This window comes from Periophthalmus magnuspinnatus, chromosome 19, assembly GCF_009829125.3.
Source record: "Periophthalmus magnuspinnatus isolate fPerMag1 chromosome 19, fPerMag1.2.pri, whole genome shotgun sequence".
Lineage (NCBI taxonomy): Eukaryota > Metazoa > Chordata > Actinopteri > Gobiiformes > Gobiidae > Periophthalmus > Periophthalmus magnuspinnatus.
In genome coordinates, this window is record NC_047144.1 from 9083584 (window position 1) to 9102694 (window position 19111).

The 19111-nt window shown below is 38.3% G+C and overlaps 1 protein-coding gene across 4 annotated transcripts in view; it reads right to left on the minus strand.

Annotated features, from left to right (window-relative positions):
• Window positions 1–19111, minus strand: part of dnmbp (dynamin binding protein) — a 34056-nt gene that overhangs the window by 9164 nt on the left and 5781 nt on the right. For 3 of the 4 annotated variants that reach the window (XM_055229877.1, XM_033985340.2, XM_033985339.2), the window contains exons 2-4: window positions 17080–17234; window positions 16430–16552; window positions 12877–15018 (exon numbers count right to left, since the gene is read on the minus strand). In XM_055229877.1, coding sequence (XP_055085852.1) covers window positions 12877–15018; window positions 16430–16552; window positions 17080–17224 — 2410 coding nt within the window. In that variant the 5' untranslated portion in view covers window positions 17225–17234. Of the gene's footprint in view, window positions 1–7050; window positions 8760–12876; window positions 15019–16429; window positions 16553–17079; window positions 17235–19111 lie in introns of those variants that run through there. The other variant, XM_033985341.2, reaches the window with a different exon arrangement.

Genomic DNA, 19111 nt, shown 5'->3' on the forward strand with positions numbered 1-19111 from the left:
TTTGTATAGACAACATCTCAGACAAGCCAGAGCACAGCTATGACTGAGTTGATACTGACAGGGATGCAACAAAAACAAAGACGCTCCTATCAACACTAATATCTGAATACATAATGTCAAAACATAGACTGCTGCGACAGATATGCCCATATAGATATTTGACATTTCTTAAGTGTAAATTAAAAATATGTCATTAATACTATCAGTTATCTGAAATAATTTTCTTTACTGCACTTGCTACTGTTAGTGGCACATTATTGTCTAAAAAAATTTAAACATGACCCGGATTATAGCTCCACACGGGGTTGGGAGTGTCTGCATAGATAAAACACAACTACGGGGTCCATTCAACTCTGACCCATATAACAGCACCACAGGAGCCAAATGCAACAATACAGAAATATGCTTCCTATGGAGATTGGCCCATTATTGTAAGAATAGGAAAATTACTACAACCTTTTTTTGTAAATATCTGAAATTACTGCACTGTATGCCATTTATAGTCTTCTCATTTTCTGTGATTCCGTTGAAACCTACAAAATCAAGGCTAGTCAAAGTTACTGTTGCTATTCATCTTTGTCAAACATGTTGCATCATTATGAATCATCAGGTGTGCACTGTATGATGTTCTTAAGAAAAGTAGGCGTCTTTCACCTCCTTTAACTTTAGTCATGTGTACAAATCACCAAATATAATAAGACAGACAGCAACACAGACTTCAATAAAAGGAATTAGTCAAGCAAAAATTACATCTCATTAAAACCAAATGCATTGCACTCAAAGTCATAGTGGCATGACATTTCTTTAGCTGGAGCTTAAATTTATGCTAAGACGACATTTGAAATCCTGATTAATTCTTTTCTGTCTGAAAATCTCATTACTTCAACCTGTTGACGAGGCGTAACCCACCTGCAGCTTGAAACTCTTCAAATTTCTCCACATTTGAGCACTCCCCCCTCGCACACGCTGACATAGGACTTTAAAATGGGCTTTCTGAGGTAGTCCATTCTCAGTGAAAAGTCTCAAAACCTGCCTGGACCGCACCATTGCAGAAACTCCATTCCTCTGCTCCAATTACCATGTGAATGAATGAGCCCACCATGATTACGCGCACAATGCTGCCTCCACTGCACACTGACAAGGGAGGATGGCCACTGAGGTAGTTGTTAAAATGTGGAGTAGGATTTCTGCAGGGCTAAATGGCAAAAATACTGTGTTTTTTAAATAAGCTTTTCATTAGTCCAAATTGTTTGCAAGTTCATATTATTGGAGTCATTATGCATATACTAAGCTATTACTTTGTAAATTTCCAGTAAGTAATATCCTTCGTATTTGCATATACAGGGTGTCCATTAAGTCTTTTTACAATTTTTAAATTGAATTACAAAGGCAATTGATAAGATATATTAGATTTGTTCTTTTGTACTCAGTGATTATAAAAGTTTTTAATCACATTATATTTTTGTATTTCAGGCATCCTGTGGATTAAAGAGGCATCTGTTTAAATGAAACCCCAAGTAATGGCTACTCCTCGAGAGAATGCACAGTGTATCATGGGATCTAAAGGGCTACGTTAAAGCTACTGTGTGTCAAACAAAGATACAGGACATTACTGAACTAAAGCAAAAGATAACCGATACCACTGCAACCACTGATGAGGCCATGCTACAGCAAACATGGCAAGAAATTGAGTATCATCTTGATGTGCTTTGTGCGACTAATGGTGCCCAAATAGAGGTGTATTAAATGAGGTAAATCATTTTGGAAACCACTGAGTACAATAGAACAAGTCTGATTAAGATATAAATTGCCTTTGTAATATATATTTTTATTGTAAACTTTATGGACAACCTGAAAAGACGGTTCTTAATACTTACAAATGTAGTTGGTATATAATTATATTTTTAGTTTTTGTGGATTCTGGTTCATGTTTCATGTCCAACCTGGAACTGACAAGGCTCCTCCTCCATCAAGCTGATTCCAATCACAATGATTATGGACTCAAACTTTTTTTTTTATTTGTCAAGCATAATATTGACTAAATAGTGATTCAATTCAACATTTTCCACACTACAGACATGTAAAACTGGCACACAGATAAACAGGGCTATACAATAAAAAATGTATGATTTAACTGAAGACAAGTTAGCTCCTTGTCTCAAAATAAGGAGCCCTGGCTTTCACATGTAAAATACAAAAGTACAGCCATAAAAAGTTGTTGGAATTTTATGCAGCTTTCTAATGATTTTGATTTTTTTTTTCTCCCAACTTTGAAAGTGACTTTCAATACTAATTCAATTTCCCTTCATTATGTTAAACTACAAACACACAAAGTCAAAAGTTTGGCCTGGAGCAGACACGGCTGTGTTTGCATGGCTCCAAAGTTCACAGCGAAGTGCTCTGTTCCCATGACGACAGGAGTAGAGGGGCCCTCTTTGGATCAGGCCAAAATTTGGGAGTTTAAAGGGAGCGGCTTAATACAAATAATCACACCAGTGCAGCTCGCCTGGGACAAGAAACAGCTTGACATTTATAGCTCAAGAATGTCAACACTTCTCCCTACAAAACTGCAAGACTTGACAAGTAGCGCACAACCAGTTTTCTGCACAGGTGGAAGAGTATGTCCTATATCTGAGTATTCTTGATTCTAGTATGAGTATTCTAGTATGATCGAATTAGTGGCACTAATAATAGTACGTATTAGTTGTACTGGTAGTAATGTTGATGGGAAAAGATTTGTGGTAGGATTGTTCCAAATAAAACCATTATGCACTTTTTTTTTTTTACTTTAATTCAAATAAAGTACTTAGATCTTCATTCATAAATACTTATTTATAAATACACTAAATCACATTCAATGTTTACCTTTTAATTTGTATTTAGCAGGTGTAGACCTATATTACTCGACTCGAGGTTCATGGTAACATCTGCTGGCATGAGTACGGTCATATAGGATGCACACAGAGGCTTATTCATTGTTTATCTCTGGGGTCAAAGGTCAGGAGGTTACATTCCAGCCACTGGCACAATCTCACGACAAAATCACAGCAGGTATATTAGTGAAATTAGACATTATTGTGGAATTTGTCATTTCCTATTTGAAACAAAAAAGAATTGCACATCATGACTATACTGAATATCTCATTAAGTTAAATGAATGCAATGAATCATATCAGATTACTACAAGAGACCATCAAGTTTGCATGGGAGCGCTTGGTGCCAAAAAAGCTAACAAGAGGTGGGCCACTCCATTTAAGAAGTACTGTCTTCTAGTAAATGGGGAGAACAATATGCCTATTTGATGCCCATACACACAACAGTGTAAGACGCTTAGACACTTTCAAATAGACGTGATCCAAGCACCAGTCATTTACATTTCCCATTCAGCCATTGTGAGCCATGACTTCGCTGCGGAGCTATCCTGCCTGGGAAAATAGTGTGGGAAACTGTTAGCCGATTTAATGTTGTCTGATCATGTCTTGACACCTGTTAATTGCAAAACATGAAAAGACAGGTGCCTGCCTCAGGGTGGAGAATGGTTTTCACAATAAGTCAACTATTGCGTTTATATACTGTAATACAATATTGAAATACATGTATTGCTTTGTGCAAAAGTCTAGGAGTAGACTGGCCAGAAATAAAGTTTTAGTAACAATTCTAGCAGAAAGGAGGTCCAAGAAGGTTCAAGACACAATTTTCACACAAAGTGAAAACTAGAAAAACTTCTGCATTGGTCTCTTGCAATAATTGAGTGGTGAGGGATCTACTTGGACTCAAAGATATACATTATGCAGATCAGATGTTTTCTGTTAAGCGCTCTTTAACTAAATATAATGTTACATTTAGTTAACAGCTATCAAAACTGAACATACATACAATGTATACTAACAATGTGTATTAATACATTTTGCTTGTTAATAAATATGGGAGATACGCTAGATTGATAATAACAATTCCTAAAATTTTTACCACTATTATTTAAGTGTTTCATAACTGCATTTGGCTGACTGAAGGCAGGGGAATAATTTCTTAGTTAATGTTTTCATAAGCAACACCAGCTCATACAAAGAAATGTGTCACTCCAATGCAATACGAGACACATGAACATAGTAAGTCAGAGTGGTCAGTAATAACAACAACAACAACAACAACAACAACAACAACAACAACAACAACAACAACGCAACAATAATAATGATAGGAATTTGTTATCTTTAATTAATAAGTATAGCAGTAAGTATTCACTCTGTGTACTAGTTCACCTTTTCCCACACTACTATCTGAGAAAATGTTGAGTAGCAGGTTTTTTCATAGGGGTAGCATATTACTGACCCACTACTGCACACAATATTACCAACACCGGTGCACTCTAGTTACTGTGAGAACAACATACACCCTGAGAAATGTGTTAATAGACTTATAGCAAATAAACTGAACTACAATGTTCAAACAAATGATCACAAATTAATACTAACTCTGCAAAACAGCCTACTCCATGCAGTGGTTGTAACAGGAAAGAAGCCAAACTAAGATGAAGAAGAGCAGTATAACTGCAACATGTAACACTGAATATAACAAGTCAATGCTTAAAAGTAAAGTCAAAAGTAAAGAGACATCATCAATCAAACTAAAATATTGTGGAGCTCTAGCAATGTGCTCATATATTGCAAATATAAGACTCATATAGTAGGCTTATCTGTTTAGACCTATACACAATGATAATTTGATATTCCTGCGTCACCTCAATGTCACTGAACCACTGTCCACCCTATAACCACTCTGCCATGATGCTGTAATGTTTTTAGCCTGTACAATCAAGTGCTCTCCAAAGTCCTGACCGCGCTGAAACAATTTAACAAGATTAAAGGATGACGAGAAGATGGTGCCAGAGTAAAGAGAGTAAATGTCCATGTGGCCTTTTCAAACATGGCAACATTAATAGCCTGTAAGCCTCCAAACTGCACGCGCACGCACACACATGGACACACGCACACACATGAATATCAGACAAATAGTGAAGGAGGAGGAGGTACTAGTCACAAACTGGCACCAGACAGACCCCCACTATCTACTCACAATGCTGACGCTAGAGATTAAACACGGACTCCTGAATTGGATCTATGGTAGTTCGAGGGTGTTGTAGGTGACTGGGGGAGGGGTGGTCCGAAGGGGCGCCACCTGCTACTACTCAGACAGACACAAGAGCGTGACAAGTGTGATCAATCTAGTATCAAAAGCACATAAGGGACACTTTCAAATATTTCAGCAAATTTATTTTCAGAAATGAGCACTTTATAATCAGTGTTTATGTTGTAAATTAGTAGTTACTTTTGGACTAGTGTAACAGAGTAAACACTAACTGGACCATACACATTATAATGGTCTCAGATATTGTCCATAAAATATTTTGTTACCCCCAGAAATCAAGAGGAAACCAAATGTATTCTGGTAAATTAAGTCCTATATCAACTACTCATTGTCAAGGTTGTTTTAAGTGAGCAAATAAAGAAATCTAAACAGCAGATATGTACAGACTTTGAAGTCAAGTGCCAATGTTAACAAGTTGGGGTATGTAGACATAAATTTAGCATACAATCTTGATATAATTCATCTTGACTATTGCTTGTTGCCAAGCCCTATTCCAGTATTACCATCTACACACTCCCTTAATCTTAGGTCTGACTATGTACGTCATCTGTTATATCTGTATTGACTCAACTTTGACTGTGAAGAACTGTAAACACTTACCCAAATTGTGTAAAAATGATGCATTTGGGCCTAAGCAGTTAAGATAACTAAGATAAGTTCAAAATGGGTATCAACAGAAAACAATCTGTAAATCTGTGTTTAGCCAATGAACTATTTCTTCAACTTAATACAACAGGTTCACCCAATAAGTATATGTAACTTGTTGGCTAAGATTTCTGAAAACACGGGTGAAAAATTACAAATCTTAACAGCGGGTGATCATGTGATTACACCTCAGGGCAGAAACAACACTGTCAATGGAAATATTGTTTATGTTTCAAAATGTGTGTGTTAAAATCTTCACGATCTTTAAGGATATGGGCTCCATACAACAAACATTAAGATTAAGTTACATGATACAGCTTTAGCCTGAGGACACATGCTTTCAGTTAAGAGAGATAAGGCTGAGTGTGTTTTTCAGTCAGACACTCCACTGGACTCATTTGTTTCAACTCTAGGTGTCTCTGTCATAAAGGTAATAAAAAGCTAACCTTTGGCATTAGAACAACTCCTCAAACTAGTTTCATCCAACATTAGCTATGCAAAATATGGCACTCAAAAACTGAAAAACAACCTGAGTGAATGACGGACAACAAAACCTCTACCCTTGTGAGACTAGTTTTTCAAGTCCATTCACATACACATACCAGCTCCCTCTGAGGAGATGGGTGATACTGACTTACTCACAGAATGGGAGGGTGCTTACTTCATCAGCATTTTTGCCAAATTGATTAGACAAGGATCTCTAAAGGTCACGAATGAGACACTAACCACCACTAGCTTCCTGTTTATGGACGCAGCAACACACCTTGTTCTCTTACATTTTGATCTAATAGAAGTTAGTGAGTGTGCAGTACAAACGTTTTAGATGTGGGAAACATGATTTAAACTAAGGGTAAGCTTAAATGAAGGCTTTTACTATGATTATTTAAGAGATTAGGGAAGTTAATAACATTGGTCACTTTGATGTGGTTTGCTATCAAAATCAGTAGCCTAGCTTTAAAACTTTAAAAAGATTAACTATACTCTTTAAAAGAAGTAGTTAGTGGATTGAATGCCATTATGACATATATAAGGGTTTTATGAGTTAAAAGATTTTTCCCTGTAGTAGAAAATGCTTTAAATAGGCTGATGTTTCTTCTCTTACATTCTTAGAGACAATACCAAACTAAAAAGTCAACTACAAGTATTGAACAATAGATTCAATACTACACCCTTTCTCATCCATTTTGACAACATACACATATATTACCTCTTAACATGTGAACACTCTTATCTCACCATTGCTTGAGTTGTGTTTACCTTTCTTTTGTTTCCTGGTGGTGGCGAACTGAGAGTTTCGCAAGGAACTCGGGGCAGTCTTCCTGTAGAAGCTGTTTCTATCCAGAGATCCCACATAGACTGGTTTTCGACCCCTTTTGGTACTCCCGGTGCTAGACTCATATCCCTTCTCTATGTCCTCGAAGCCCCGGTACACTCCTGGATCCTCAAAAGAGTCACCCAACTCCAGCTTCTTGTTCTGCTGTTCCACCCATTCTTCACAGTGGGTTTTTTTGCCGTCCTTTTGGGGGTACTCCTCATATCGTGAATCGTCAGAAAGGGAGCGTAAATCGCGGTACCGATCTCTTGGTTTGTTGTCGTAGAGTCGCTCTTCTCTATCATAGTTGTATCGGTCTCTTCTTTCATAGTGGTCCTTTTCTCTATAAGGGTCTCTTCTCCTGCTGCTACTGTAGTGGTCCTCTCTCCTATCATCACTTATATCTTTGTACCTATTAGACCTGTCCATCTCTCTATATCTGTCATGGTCATCTTGTTTAGTCTCATAATGTCCACGTCTTTTACTGTAAGATTCCTCACCTCTTTGATTGTAACTATATCTGTCCCTAGAGTCATAACGTTCGTCTTCTCTTTTATCATAGTAGTCATCTTTCTTATCATAGTATCTGTCTCGTTCCCTGTAGTGATCCCTGTACTTTTCTTTCGATTCATAATAGTCCTCATCATAATCTTTTTGGTTGTAGTACTTGTCTCTTCTTGCGTACCTGTCTCTCCTTTCATAGTAATCATCACGTTCCTTATAATTCCGATTGTCGTGATAGTCCTGATCAGGGTCACCATAGCGGTCGCCATAGCAATCGTCATATCTCCGGCTGTATTCCCTGTCCAAGCATTCCTCTGAGTGTCTCCTGTGTCTATAACGGTCTTTATGATGGTTCTTCTCCTGATCCCAATCTTCTCTCCTCCTCCTGTTCTCCTCATGTTTGGTATCTTCATAACTGAAGTCGGTATTGTCATGCTCTGCTTGTACCCTTGTATTGTATTCCTGATTTTGGGAATCCTCTGGACCTTGGTAAAAACAATGCTTTCCTTTCCATTCAGATATCCTCACGTCAAGGTGCCCATTTTCTGAACCCGGATGATAGTAAACATTCGGCTTTTCAACTTGAGCTTGGTTAACTGGCCATTGCGGTGGCATGTGCATTTGAGGAGGAGGTACCGAACCAACTGGCACCATTTGCTGGACATGGACCATACCACCATGGACTGGCATCGGAAAACCCGGAGCCTGAATTGGGCTAACTGGACTCGGAACCATCGCAGGTGAAGGAGGATGCACCATTCCATAACCAGGATATCCCACCTGTTGCTGCTGGAGTTGATGAAGATGGTGTAGATGTTGTAGATGTGCTAATCTTTCTTGTTCTTTAGCCCAGCCAGCGTCTCCCAACTCCTCCACGCTCTTGCCCCTCCTCATGGGGGGGGCAGCGGCATGATGATACCACTCCATTTGACCAAACATGACCGGATTCCCGTACGCCACAGGGCTCTTCATCACAGCCGTCTGTCTGTAGCCACTTTTCCTGTTCAGTTATTTCCTCTTTCCAAACTCCGGAATTCCACAACGTTCCATAACAAAGGCCTTGGGTTTAGACTCCACCTGTCAGGCATATTGTCCCAAACTCCTCCACTTGTTTTCTTGTCTGGCTCTCCGTGGGACTGCCTGGCTCCTACACCTCCCTGCTCCAAGCACAGCACCCTGGCCCCCACCCTAACACTGCCTGAGCCAATCACAGCAACGGCAGGGGGGCAGGGTTAGAGTGGGAGGGGCCTGATAAGGTTAATGATTCGTTGAAGTCACATGAGTGGAGGATTAGCCTGACTAGCCCCTCCCTGTGTTTCAATTGGCCAGAGTTTCTGTTTGCAGCAAAACAGTCTGCCTGCAGATTTTATGTGATGGAAGACTAGCTTTATAATCTGGATTTGGGGCCCATGGACTGCCACCAAATGTTGTTTCTTTTTGTTGATATCTTTCTAACAAAAGTCAATGCTTTGTGTGGGCCAGCTTAGTTAATTAATCAAATGTGCTTTGAGTCCTGTAAACTTATTGCAGCATAATAATTGTATAAAAGGTTTTGATTTAGCACTTTAAAAATACAAAAGAAAACACACAAATGTAACCTTTGGCAAAACCAATCTTAAAATTAACTTTCAGATGATAAGGGTTATCGAAATGATGAGCCAGGAGATTCAAAATTCGTACTTAAGTTGTAAATAGTACAAGTGAAAAAAGTTGTTGCAAGGTACCAACAAAATCATCAGAGCTAAAACTAGGTCCAAGATTCACACTAGATAAATGTAAAAGAGAATTATTACTGTGAGGACACTGCCTAGTTGGGGCAGTGCACTAGAAAAGTAGCTGCACACTTTACAATGAGCCTTTGTTGAGGACTGTCCTACTCTCAGAAGTGACACAATCTTTCAGTGTGAGAAAAAACTCAGCTCTATTCATAAAGAAAGAGTATAATATATCCCTCCCCCACCCCGAGAGGCTGGACCAGCAAGCACAGGTTTAAAGTACTCCACACGTGATACTGGGAAAAACAAGTAGAGTTTCCAGAAGCAGAAGAAAATCAAATAAAACAAAAAATATTACAGAAGGGCAAATGTGGTTTGGAAATTTAAAAGGGATTTTAATTTGACAATATGACCCACCAAAACAAACTACTACCAGAACTACTACGTACTACTATTACAACTAGCAGAGGGCAATAAGAGCTGGGTTTTGTTTATGTTGTTATTTTATTCTCTTCCAAAATGATATAGAGTGATAGTGATAGTTCAGCACATACAGGTAAGGTTACAATTCTTTTATATTTGTCTGATACTTACACCTAAATAAAGATTTTTTTTAACATATATGTTTTGCTAAAATATATTTTGATTATTCTTAATTATTTATACTCCAGCTACTACAACTACTGTACTACTACAGTTACTGGAAAATGCAAATACTTCCCAAAGGTAGCGTAAACACTGTCTTTATGCATTTGCATTTGTATTGCACCTATATAGTGCCAAGTACTCACTCCCACATAAAAGCAGTGACAGTGTCCTCTAATGCATGAATGTTAGTGTTTAGTGATATTAGTAGATAAGCAGGTCCCTTTCACCTCTACTAGTTTCTGTAGTTTCTGTCTAACTCATTTATATTGTGTTACTTAGAAAACATGCAGCAGTCAGTCTTGCATGTAAGCTAATGCAGCTGTTCTTCACATTGTTCAGTCTAATTATCAGGACTGAGACTCTTGACTCTCAGTGGCGGCATAAGACCGAAACTCTCTGTGTGCGTGTGTCAACTACAGGAATGTCAAATACTGTCTCCTTTACTCCTGCTGTTGTTTGCGCTTTAAAACATGAATAAAACTGTGGAAAACATCATCAACATCTAATGCATCTAGACACTCCAGGACTTCCACGAATAGAGCAGTATTTCAACAAGGGATTTTAGCGTCCTCACGGGTAACTTGAAACTGGCAGAAATTGAAACAGCTAATGGCTTGGTGGCAAGGAAACCAAGAGGGGCATTTTAATGGAGGGTTTAAGGTATTATAAAAGGTGGAAAGGTCAAAGTAATAAAGTGTCCTAATGAGCACTCAGAACAAGTATACAGACCTACAATAAATATGTTATTTGATTGTTGTTTGGTCAGAGATACTTTTGGATATAAATTAACAAAATGTTAGGATTTATAATAAGAAGACAACATAAAAACACATTGTGGCCTTTATAGATAAAAAATAACCGTTGTCGGGACCAGTGAGCATCTAAATCAAGTAATGGAACATAGTTTAAAAGGAAAAAAAATATATAAGTGTGGAAAAAATATGACTATAAAATGTCTAAGTTCACAACAGGAATGAACTAAAGGAAAAGTAAACCTTAAAGACTAAAAGTAATCACATAAAAATGACAAAAATCACAGCTGCTAAATAAATAAATTCACAAATGCAAATTAATTACTTTTAAATATCAAGTAGTATGTAAGTCCAGAAATACAGTACTTGAACCACTACAAGACTATAAGCCAAAATTCTCCCTGACACTATTACCTGTCCTGTAACAATACGCCATGCGCAACACACCCTACAAAAGCACGGAAACCCTCACCGCTGGGTGAGACTTTATGAGTAATATAATAGCAATAGGTTTAGACCCATCCACAACAAAGATATATGCTTTCCCATAACATACCAACTTTCACTTGCAAAAGGAATTTGCAGTGTACACACCATGATATACCACTAACATATCATTGTATAAGGTTTTGTGTTTGGCTAATGTGTTAATAATCTTAGTGTTAGAATCAAATGTCATGCTAAATAAGTGTGACTGAATTTGTGACTTTGCTGTTGAGACAATACAAATGTAAATACCTGTGATGTGCAAATGGGAACTACAAAATTAGCTGTAGAGTCACTTGGAGCCAATGAAACTTGTTCGTGCCTTCAAGTTTAAGTCCTGTTATTGTAAGGATTTGCATGAATTATTGCTAAATTGAAATATTGATAAAAGCACCAAAATTTAACAAACTCTAGACTTCCTTTCATTTACGCTTGTTGCACAAACCAGACACAGATTGGAGCAGAATTAATCTATATAAAATTAGTATGAAATAAAATCTTTTAAAAAAAAGAAAAATTACATTGTGCAATTTCAAACAGGACACTGCTCCACAGAACAAAAAGAGGAAGTTTGGCTTTCCATAAAAATAAAGAATGGTGAATATTTAGTCTACTCTAAACTGTCTCAACAGGGGGCCTAAACCTAAAATCTAAAGTCTAAAATGTCAAGAGTATATCTTCCCTAATGTTTACTTACATGTATGACATTATGCCATAAAAACTTCAACAACATTAAAAGTTGTCACCGTCCTGATGGCGCAAGTATAATAAAATGTTTATTATTATTAAATATACCACACAACACACAAAATAAGGCAGATTCAAACTTATGAGAACTGATTCCAATCTCAAACCTTAATATGATCATTATCTCTCACACTCACCATTTCTACTGCTGTGACAACCAAAATGGGCAACATCTAAAGAGCCAAGTCCTACCTTCAGCTGTGCCCCTCTGTTTCCTCGAGTGATTCCAAACAAAGTAGTGAAACGCACCATAAGCCATGCCTCAAAACACCACAACCACTTTCTTGATCCTTTGTTGATGTGGGTCATGGTTTTGTTGGACTAAAGCTAAACTGAACTGTCCCAACCACACCTAGTGCCCTGACTCTTAACTCCCATAAAATGAACAGATGATGGAGAAGGAGATTCAGGTTGGAAATTCAGCTGCCACTAACGGAGCAACCCTGGAAAATTAAAGAGACCCGAGGCCCATGTGCAATGCCTGCTTTCTCACTATAAGCTGGAATGCACCTCGAACCTAAGTGAAAAAGTGCAGAGATGCCAAAGTATGAACCGAGCAGAGGACTACAAATGAACATAATTGAAAACCAACATGCAACAAACAAGTGTTCAAGTTTTCAGGAAAATATGTTTTTCGAGTTTGGTCAAAAATACATTAATAAAAAGTTCAATATATTAACCTCACAGGTGCAATACAGATTTTTACATTATTTTGTCATTGGTTGTATTCATATTAATGATGCTTCCAACAAAGAAATTAACATAAATGTGAGTAAAAGTTTTGGCAATATAAATATAAAGAACATTTGGAAGAAAACTAACAATATTTCCAAAATTATCAAAGTCTCACTGCATTGTCCCTGCCCAGTAAATTAAAAAGTAACACACACATACAGAACACGCATCCCCTCTTACACACCTTGTAGCTGCTGCTGCTCCAATGCCAGCGTCTCCAGTGTGTAGTTACAGAACTCTAAATTCTCAAGCGCTTGCATCCGGGCCGTATCATCTTCCTCCTCCTCCAGCATCATCCTTAGCTCCTCTGCAGTGTGTGCGTAGGCCTCTATGTCGTTTTCGATCTCCTGCAGCCTTAACAGCAACTGGTACCTCTCCTCTTCTTCCCTCTGCATCTCAAACTCTCTCTCTAACTCTTTCTCAACATCCAGTTGTTTTTGGATTTCCTCTTCTTGTGCCAAAGCAAGATCACCATATTCTTCAGTTGCTATTGGCTGGTCTAAGATGTCCATGGCTGGCTCTTCAGGATTGTAGAAAATAGGGTTATTTCCATAATCCAGTCTTTCTGGGGTTGTATTTTGTCTTAAGATACGAGCTGGGGGGCTTGGAGGAGGGCGGGCTGGTTTGCGGGGAGCGGGCACAAGGGGGCGATGCGCTCTTGGGCGGGGTGGGGGTGGTCGGAGTGTCCTGCGTCTCTCCAGTGAAGAAGATGCAGAGTTGGATTGTAATAAATGGGAAACGGGTGAATTTGAAGTGCCACGGATTATATCGCTTTCACTATTGTAGTCCAGTATAGAAAAATGCCTTGAAAAATGGTTGCTTGGGTCCCCTTGGTTCATATTATTGTCACTCAAAGATGACACCAAACTTTTTTCAAATTCAAATAGCTGCTGGGAGAGCTTGGTTTCTAAATCACTTGCAGTGTTTGCAAGAGCTTCCAAAGTAATAGATGAACGTTTTCCATTTGAATTATTTTGTTGCGATCTAGGCAGTGTCTCTGCTTTGCCCAACCTATCTGCATCATTGTAACTTCCATGACGAGTTGGCCTTGCTTGCTTTTCACTATCAAGAAGGTTAACCAATGCCTGACTCAAACTTGCATTTTTCCTACCATCCACTGGAGGTCTATGCTGAGATCTGCTGTCTTTTGACCAACTTGAGGAAGAGTTAGGGAGAGTTAAACTGTGCGACAATTTTGGTCTCAGATGTCTATTATTACTTGTATGATTAGATCTAGTTGTGTTACTTTGATTGAAGTGCCTATTATTATGTGCAGGTAGGTTGAGTCTTGGGGGGAGTTTTGGTCTAGGGGGAGGGGCAGATTTTGGCCTCTCTGGTGGTCGTCGTCCAGGTCTAGAAGTTTGTTGATCCAACTTATTACCCCTATCTCTCTCCCTACTATTATAAGATTGATTACCTGTACTTGTCTGTTCACTTTGCCATCTCTGCTCCTCAAAATAGTCCAAATCCCAAACTGTATTGTCCTCATAGCTTCTCCACTCATGAGAAGTCACATGACATGAGCTATCATCTGAAGGATAGCTGTTCTCCTTCTCCTCCTCCTCCTCCTCCATTTGGATTTCATCAGTTTCTTCTTGCGTTTTTGGCTGGTCTGCGCCTTCTATTTTGACAAAACGATGTGGAAAAATACCATGCTGTCCTTTTAGCTTACCATCCAGCCAACCATCTTCCAAAGTACTTAAAATCCGTATACGGTCACCTACGTCAAAGTCCAGTTCGCCCGGCTCCATAGCTCGAAATTCATACAATGCTATGCCGTACACAGCACCCTCTTCATCCTCTTCCTCAATTTCTTCAATGACACTGTCTTTTTGCTGTTCTTGTTCAAAAGCCTTTGCTTCTTGTACCACCTCCTCATCAGTCCCTTCTCCCATATCATCTCCATAATTAGTATCACAATCATTGTTTAAGTAGGGGCAGTCCATAGGTACATGTGGGGAGCAAAGTGGACTCAACAATTCGACAAATCCCTCTGGAAATATCCCTCTGCACCCGTTTAGCTCGCCTTCAAACCAGCCCGGTTCAGGAACACCAGTAATAATAATCAAGTCCCCCTCTCGAAAGTCTAGTTCTTCGTTGAGTTGAGCATGGAGGTTCATAAGGGCCCTGGCCTGTCCCAGGGCGTACGGGGGAAGTTCTGAAGACTGAATAGAGCGCTCAGAGAGTAACCGTGAGCGACAGGACAGGTTAAGCTCTTTCACACATGACGAGGGAAAGAGCCCACGTACCCCCCAGGCGTTTCGTCCACGCTGCCATGATTCACTCAAGTTCATGGAGCCTCCAGTCTCCTTGACCACCATATCACCTGAGGAGAGAAAAGACAATTCAGACATAACCAGAGTAAAAAACAGTACATGATCATCAATTATACTGTGTTCACACTTGTCCTGGTTTGATTTAGTTTTAATTTTGATGTGGTGATTTTGCAATGTGAATGCATTCCAAGTCTACAATTATAATAATTTAGAGGTTAACTTGACTACTGGAAAGGTTAAAATGTTTTGTCCAAGAATACAACAGTATGCAAAGTAAGGGAAAGATAAGATAGGGCAAACAGCTCTACCAATCTAGCAATCTCGCTGTTAGAGAACTCATAGTATTAATAAATATGTTTGGAAAATAAAAAAAAAACAGACAATACCTTACAAGTAAAATAATATAGTGAAAACAGTTAATACAACTTTTTAACATAGGAATGCTTTCTATATGGATAAAGGTGAGAGGCTGTTTATTTTGAAAAGGCTACTGAATTACCTATGTCATCATTTTCAGTGCACAAGCACAAACAAACATTATTTCTGAGTCCAGCACAGCCCTCCCTCAGCCCTTAATGCCCTGAGTGGGGTTTGTATACATATATCCTCAGATTGAAGGATTACAAGAATGCGTACTGCTGTCTAAAGTCAGGGGGGTCACATTCCTCGGACCTGTGGCTCCACCTCCCATTGTGCCCTGTACCAACACAATCCTCCTGGAAATGAACATCAAACTGAGACAGCCAATGAAAACCTTTTCCTATGATCCAGGAAATGGTGGTGAGTTATGACATTACTATTTGGCAATAACAGTCACAACTAGGATTCAGACATATTGTATTTGTTTTTGAATAAAGTGTTGATGTTTCTGAAATATGCAGACATTCCTTGACTTGTCTGGAATTTTCTAACACCATTATAATGGCATTCACCGTATTTACTACAATGAAGGACCTCAACAGTGCAGACTATGGGGCATTGGGATCACTGGACAAAGACCTGTCTGCATTTGTTTACGCTGTAGTGACATCTACTGGTCAGTTGAGAAAGTAAATCAATCAGATTGTTTATGGTATACATTTACATCAACAGCATTTTATTATATCATTATTATTTTTTAAATACAACTACTAATTAAGAACATTTAATAGATAAAATATTACTCTGGTATTTTTCTCATCTTGATCGTATACATTTTATTGAACATTTTAAGCCAATTTAGCTTAAAGAGACAGTTTATAGTTATGGATAAGAGGCAGGGCAAAGGTCACAGCACAACTTCACTACAACACAGAGGATCCAGTTACCTGAATACATCCTGCAACAAGCAGCGTTAAGCTAAGTGAGAGAACAGCATTTAAAACAATATCTCACACACAGGAAATCAAATCACATATGTAACTGACATACAGTAAATAATAACTAATTTAATACCATTATTAACATTCTTTAAATGCATACCTTTTTTCAGGGACAGGTTTCCAGGTTCTGCTGAGCTAAAGTCACTGATACACACATACAGTCTATCTTCAGGCTTAGCGCTGGGTATGGTGACCTCCTCCACAAAAGTGACAGGAAACTGACCTGAAACAAAGTAAAAACAAAACGCTGAAAAGATGAAGACACGCACAAAACCATCTAGTAAATAATATTATTTGTCTCAGAGAGCTTTAACTGCACCCTTCAGTTATAAATACATTCATTTTTCTGTATGACATTTTGTCAGACTTCCCCTCTACACTTCCTCCAGGAGAAAAACAAATCATTTTATTTTGGCTTCATTTTTCCTCAGGGTCGTTGGATAGACTGAAACAAATTTTATTTACTTTAACTACTGCTGACACAGTATCTTTACACATTCACACCCCAATATGAATGTGATTACATTTGAAAGTAAAAAAGAAATAATTTTTTTTCAAGAAATATTTAAGAACAATATAATCTGACAGTTGTGTGTGCTAACCTTAAACTATCTATATATTGGGCCAATAATGAAGAGTCCATATTTTTTTATTTCCAAAATGTTCTCAATTACTGTTTTAGTTACATTTCAGGGAAACAAATAATCAACAAACAAACCACTATCAGAGTTATTGATGCTTGAAGGTTACCTGTGACGCCATCTTTGTTTCCAAGCAACCAGAACTCGTCAACAACACCAAGCACCTCGATAACATCTCCACTGAAGAGAGGCAGCTCCTCTGAGACACTGGGCAGGAAGTCAAACACAGCTCGCACCACTGATCCGGCCTCCATACCTCATGACCTGCAATCACAAAAACACTTTATATCAGCAACACAATAACAGAAATATGAAGAACTGATTGAAAAACATATTTTTAAAGTTCAGTTTCAAGAAAAGGATACTGGTATTATTCAATTTCTCACTATGCAAAATGTACAAAAGGCTTATTCTAGAAAAATGAGTGTGAGCGTGAGAAACCTGTAATCACCAGAGAAAAAGGAGAGGATAACAAGTGGTTCTCAAGGGTTTCGAAGGACATTCCTCTGTCTGTAGAATTTTTTTTTTTCACAATGTTAAGTGATACATACTGGCACTTTGGGCTTGGCAGGACACTTTTTTAATGAAAGGGTGTACAATTTCATTCAGTAAAAAGGTATGACATTGCAATAAACATCAATCCTACAAAACAGTGGTGATTTTCTGTGTTATTATGTAGAGGCCGGTGAGGCTATAAGGCCAAGGAGTCTGAAAATGGGAGACAAGGACTGGTGTAGTTAGTTATTGTGAATAGGGCCTTTGTTTGAAGGACTGATGAAGAGTAGGGGGCAGAGGAAGAACTTGAGACCTGATTCAAGGTACAGTCTCTGAGGAGCCAAGGAATGCACCAGCCAGGTAACCAAAGACATTTTTGTTGCGTTTTTTTAGCTGTCTAAGGGAAAAAAAACAAAACACAACAAATGTAATTTTTTTTAATTCCCCGTTGTCGATCATTAGTATGAAAGACTGAAACAAAACCTTATTATACTAACTACAGTGAATGGGTAGATCAAGTGTCTAGTGAAAGAATCTCAAGTCAAAGTAGTAACTCATGCAGTAGAAGAGGGTGTGCAGTGAGTGAAAAACAGAACTGTGGCCATAAACAGGAAGTCCATTCATTTTGACTGAGACAAGATACTGTTCAACTGCTGAACTTTTTAATTCAGGAATGAGACATGACTCCTGGACTGAGATCAATATTTCCATCTATTTCATCAATATTTGAACTGCAGCTGAACGTGTCTCAACATGTAGAGGACAGGAAATGAGAGAGCAATAAGTGAATGAGTGAAAAGACATGCTAGACATGCAGACTATGTTACAAGATCTGCTACTGCAACAAACCAATACCTGATCCTTATTTATAATGTTATTAGACTGTATATCAGGTCACTATATGGATTGAAGCTGACACAGAGAAAGTACAAGTTCTGAAAAGTTAAATGATGTTGTCACTTTTAACATGTACTGTTTCTTGGTTCTTATATTCATGTCCATGTGTGCTATGGTCTTCCAATATAAAACAAATAAATAAAACATTTTAGTTCATAGTGTCAGTAATGAGTGCTGATAGTGATTTTTCACACAGTTGGAAAAGGTGAGGACATTCATAGTCACTGGACTCCGGCAGCTTTCTCTGTAGTTAATCTTGAGAGCAGCAGCAACGAAGCTCCTTATGTTATTTATGGTGCCATCAGTGTGTCAGCCACCCCTGGGTCTTTGCAACACACACTCCAACAATTTGGCTTTTTACTCAAATCAATCACATGGATTTATATAGACTTCGTAATCCTAATTTTAGGATTATAAAGTATAGGCCATCTAAACTTGCACAAGGGGTGCAGACGGAAAGTAGCTTGTAGCTAAATCTGGAGCAGAGCATCTTTTCTCTTTGACATGAATGTAATCCATTTTAAATAAATAAATAATGCCACATAATTTTATGGGAAACTTCCTTTTTTTTGTAAATTAACATGTGATATTGCATCAATTTGCAATTCATTTCAGTTCAGTACAAAATAAATTCACATATGAGAGTTCTGATCATGCACATGAGCGTCAGAACATTTAATGACTGCCAATTCAGAAAAATAAAGGTGAGCTTATGTCAACAGTGCCTAATAGAGTATAAAAGACAATAA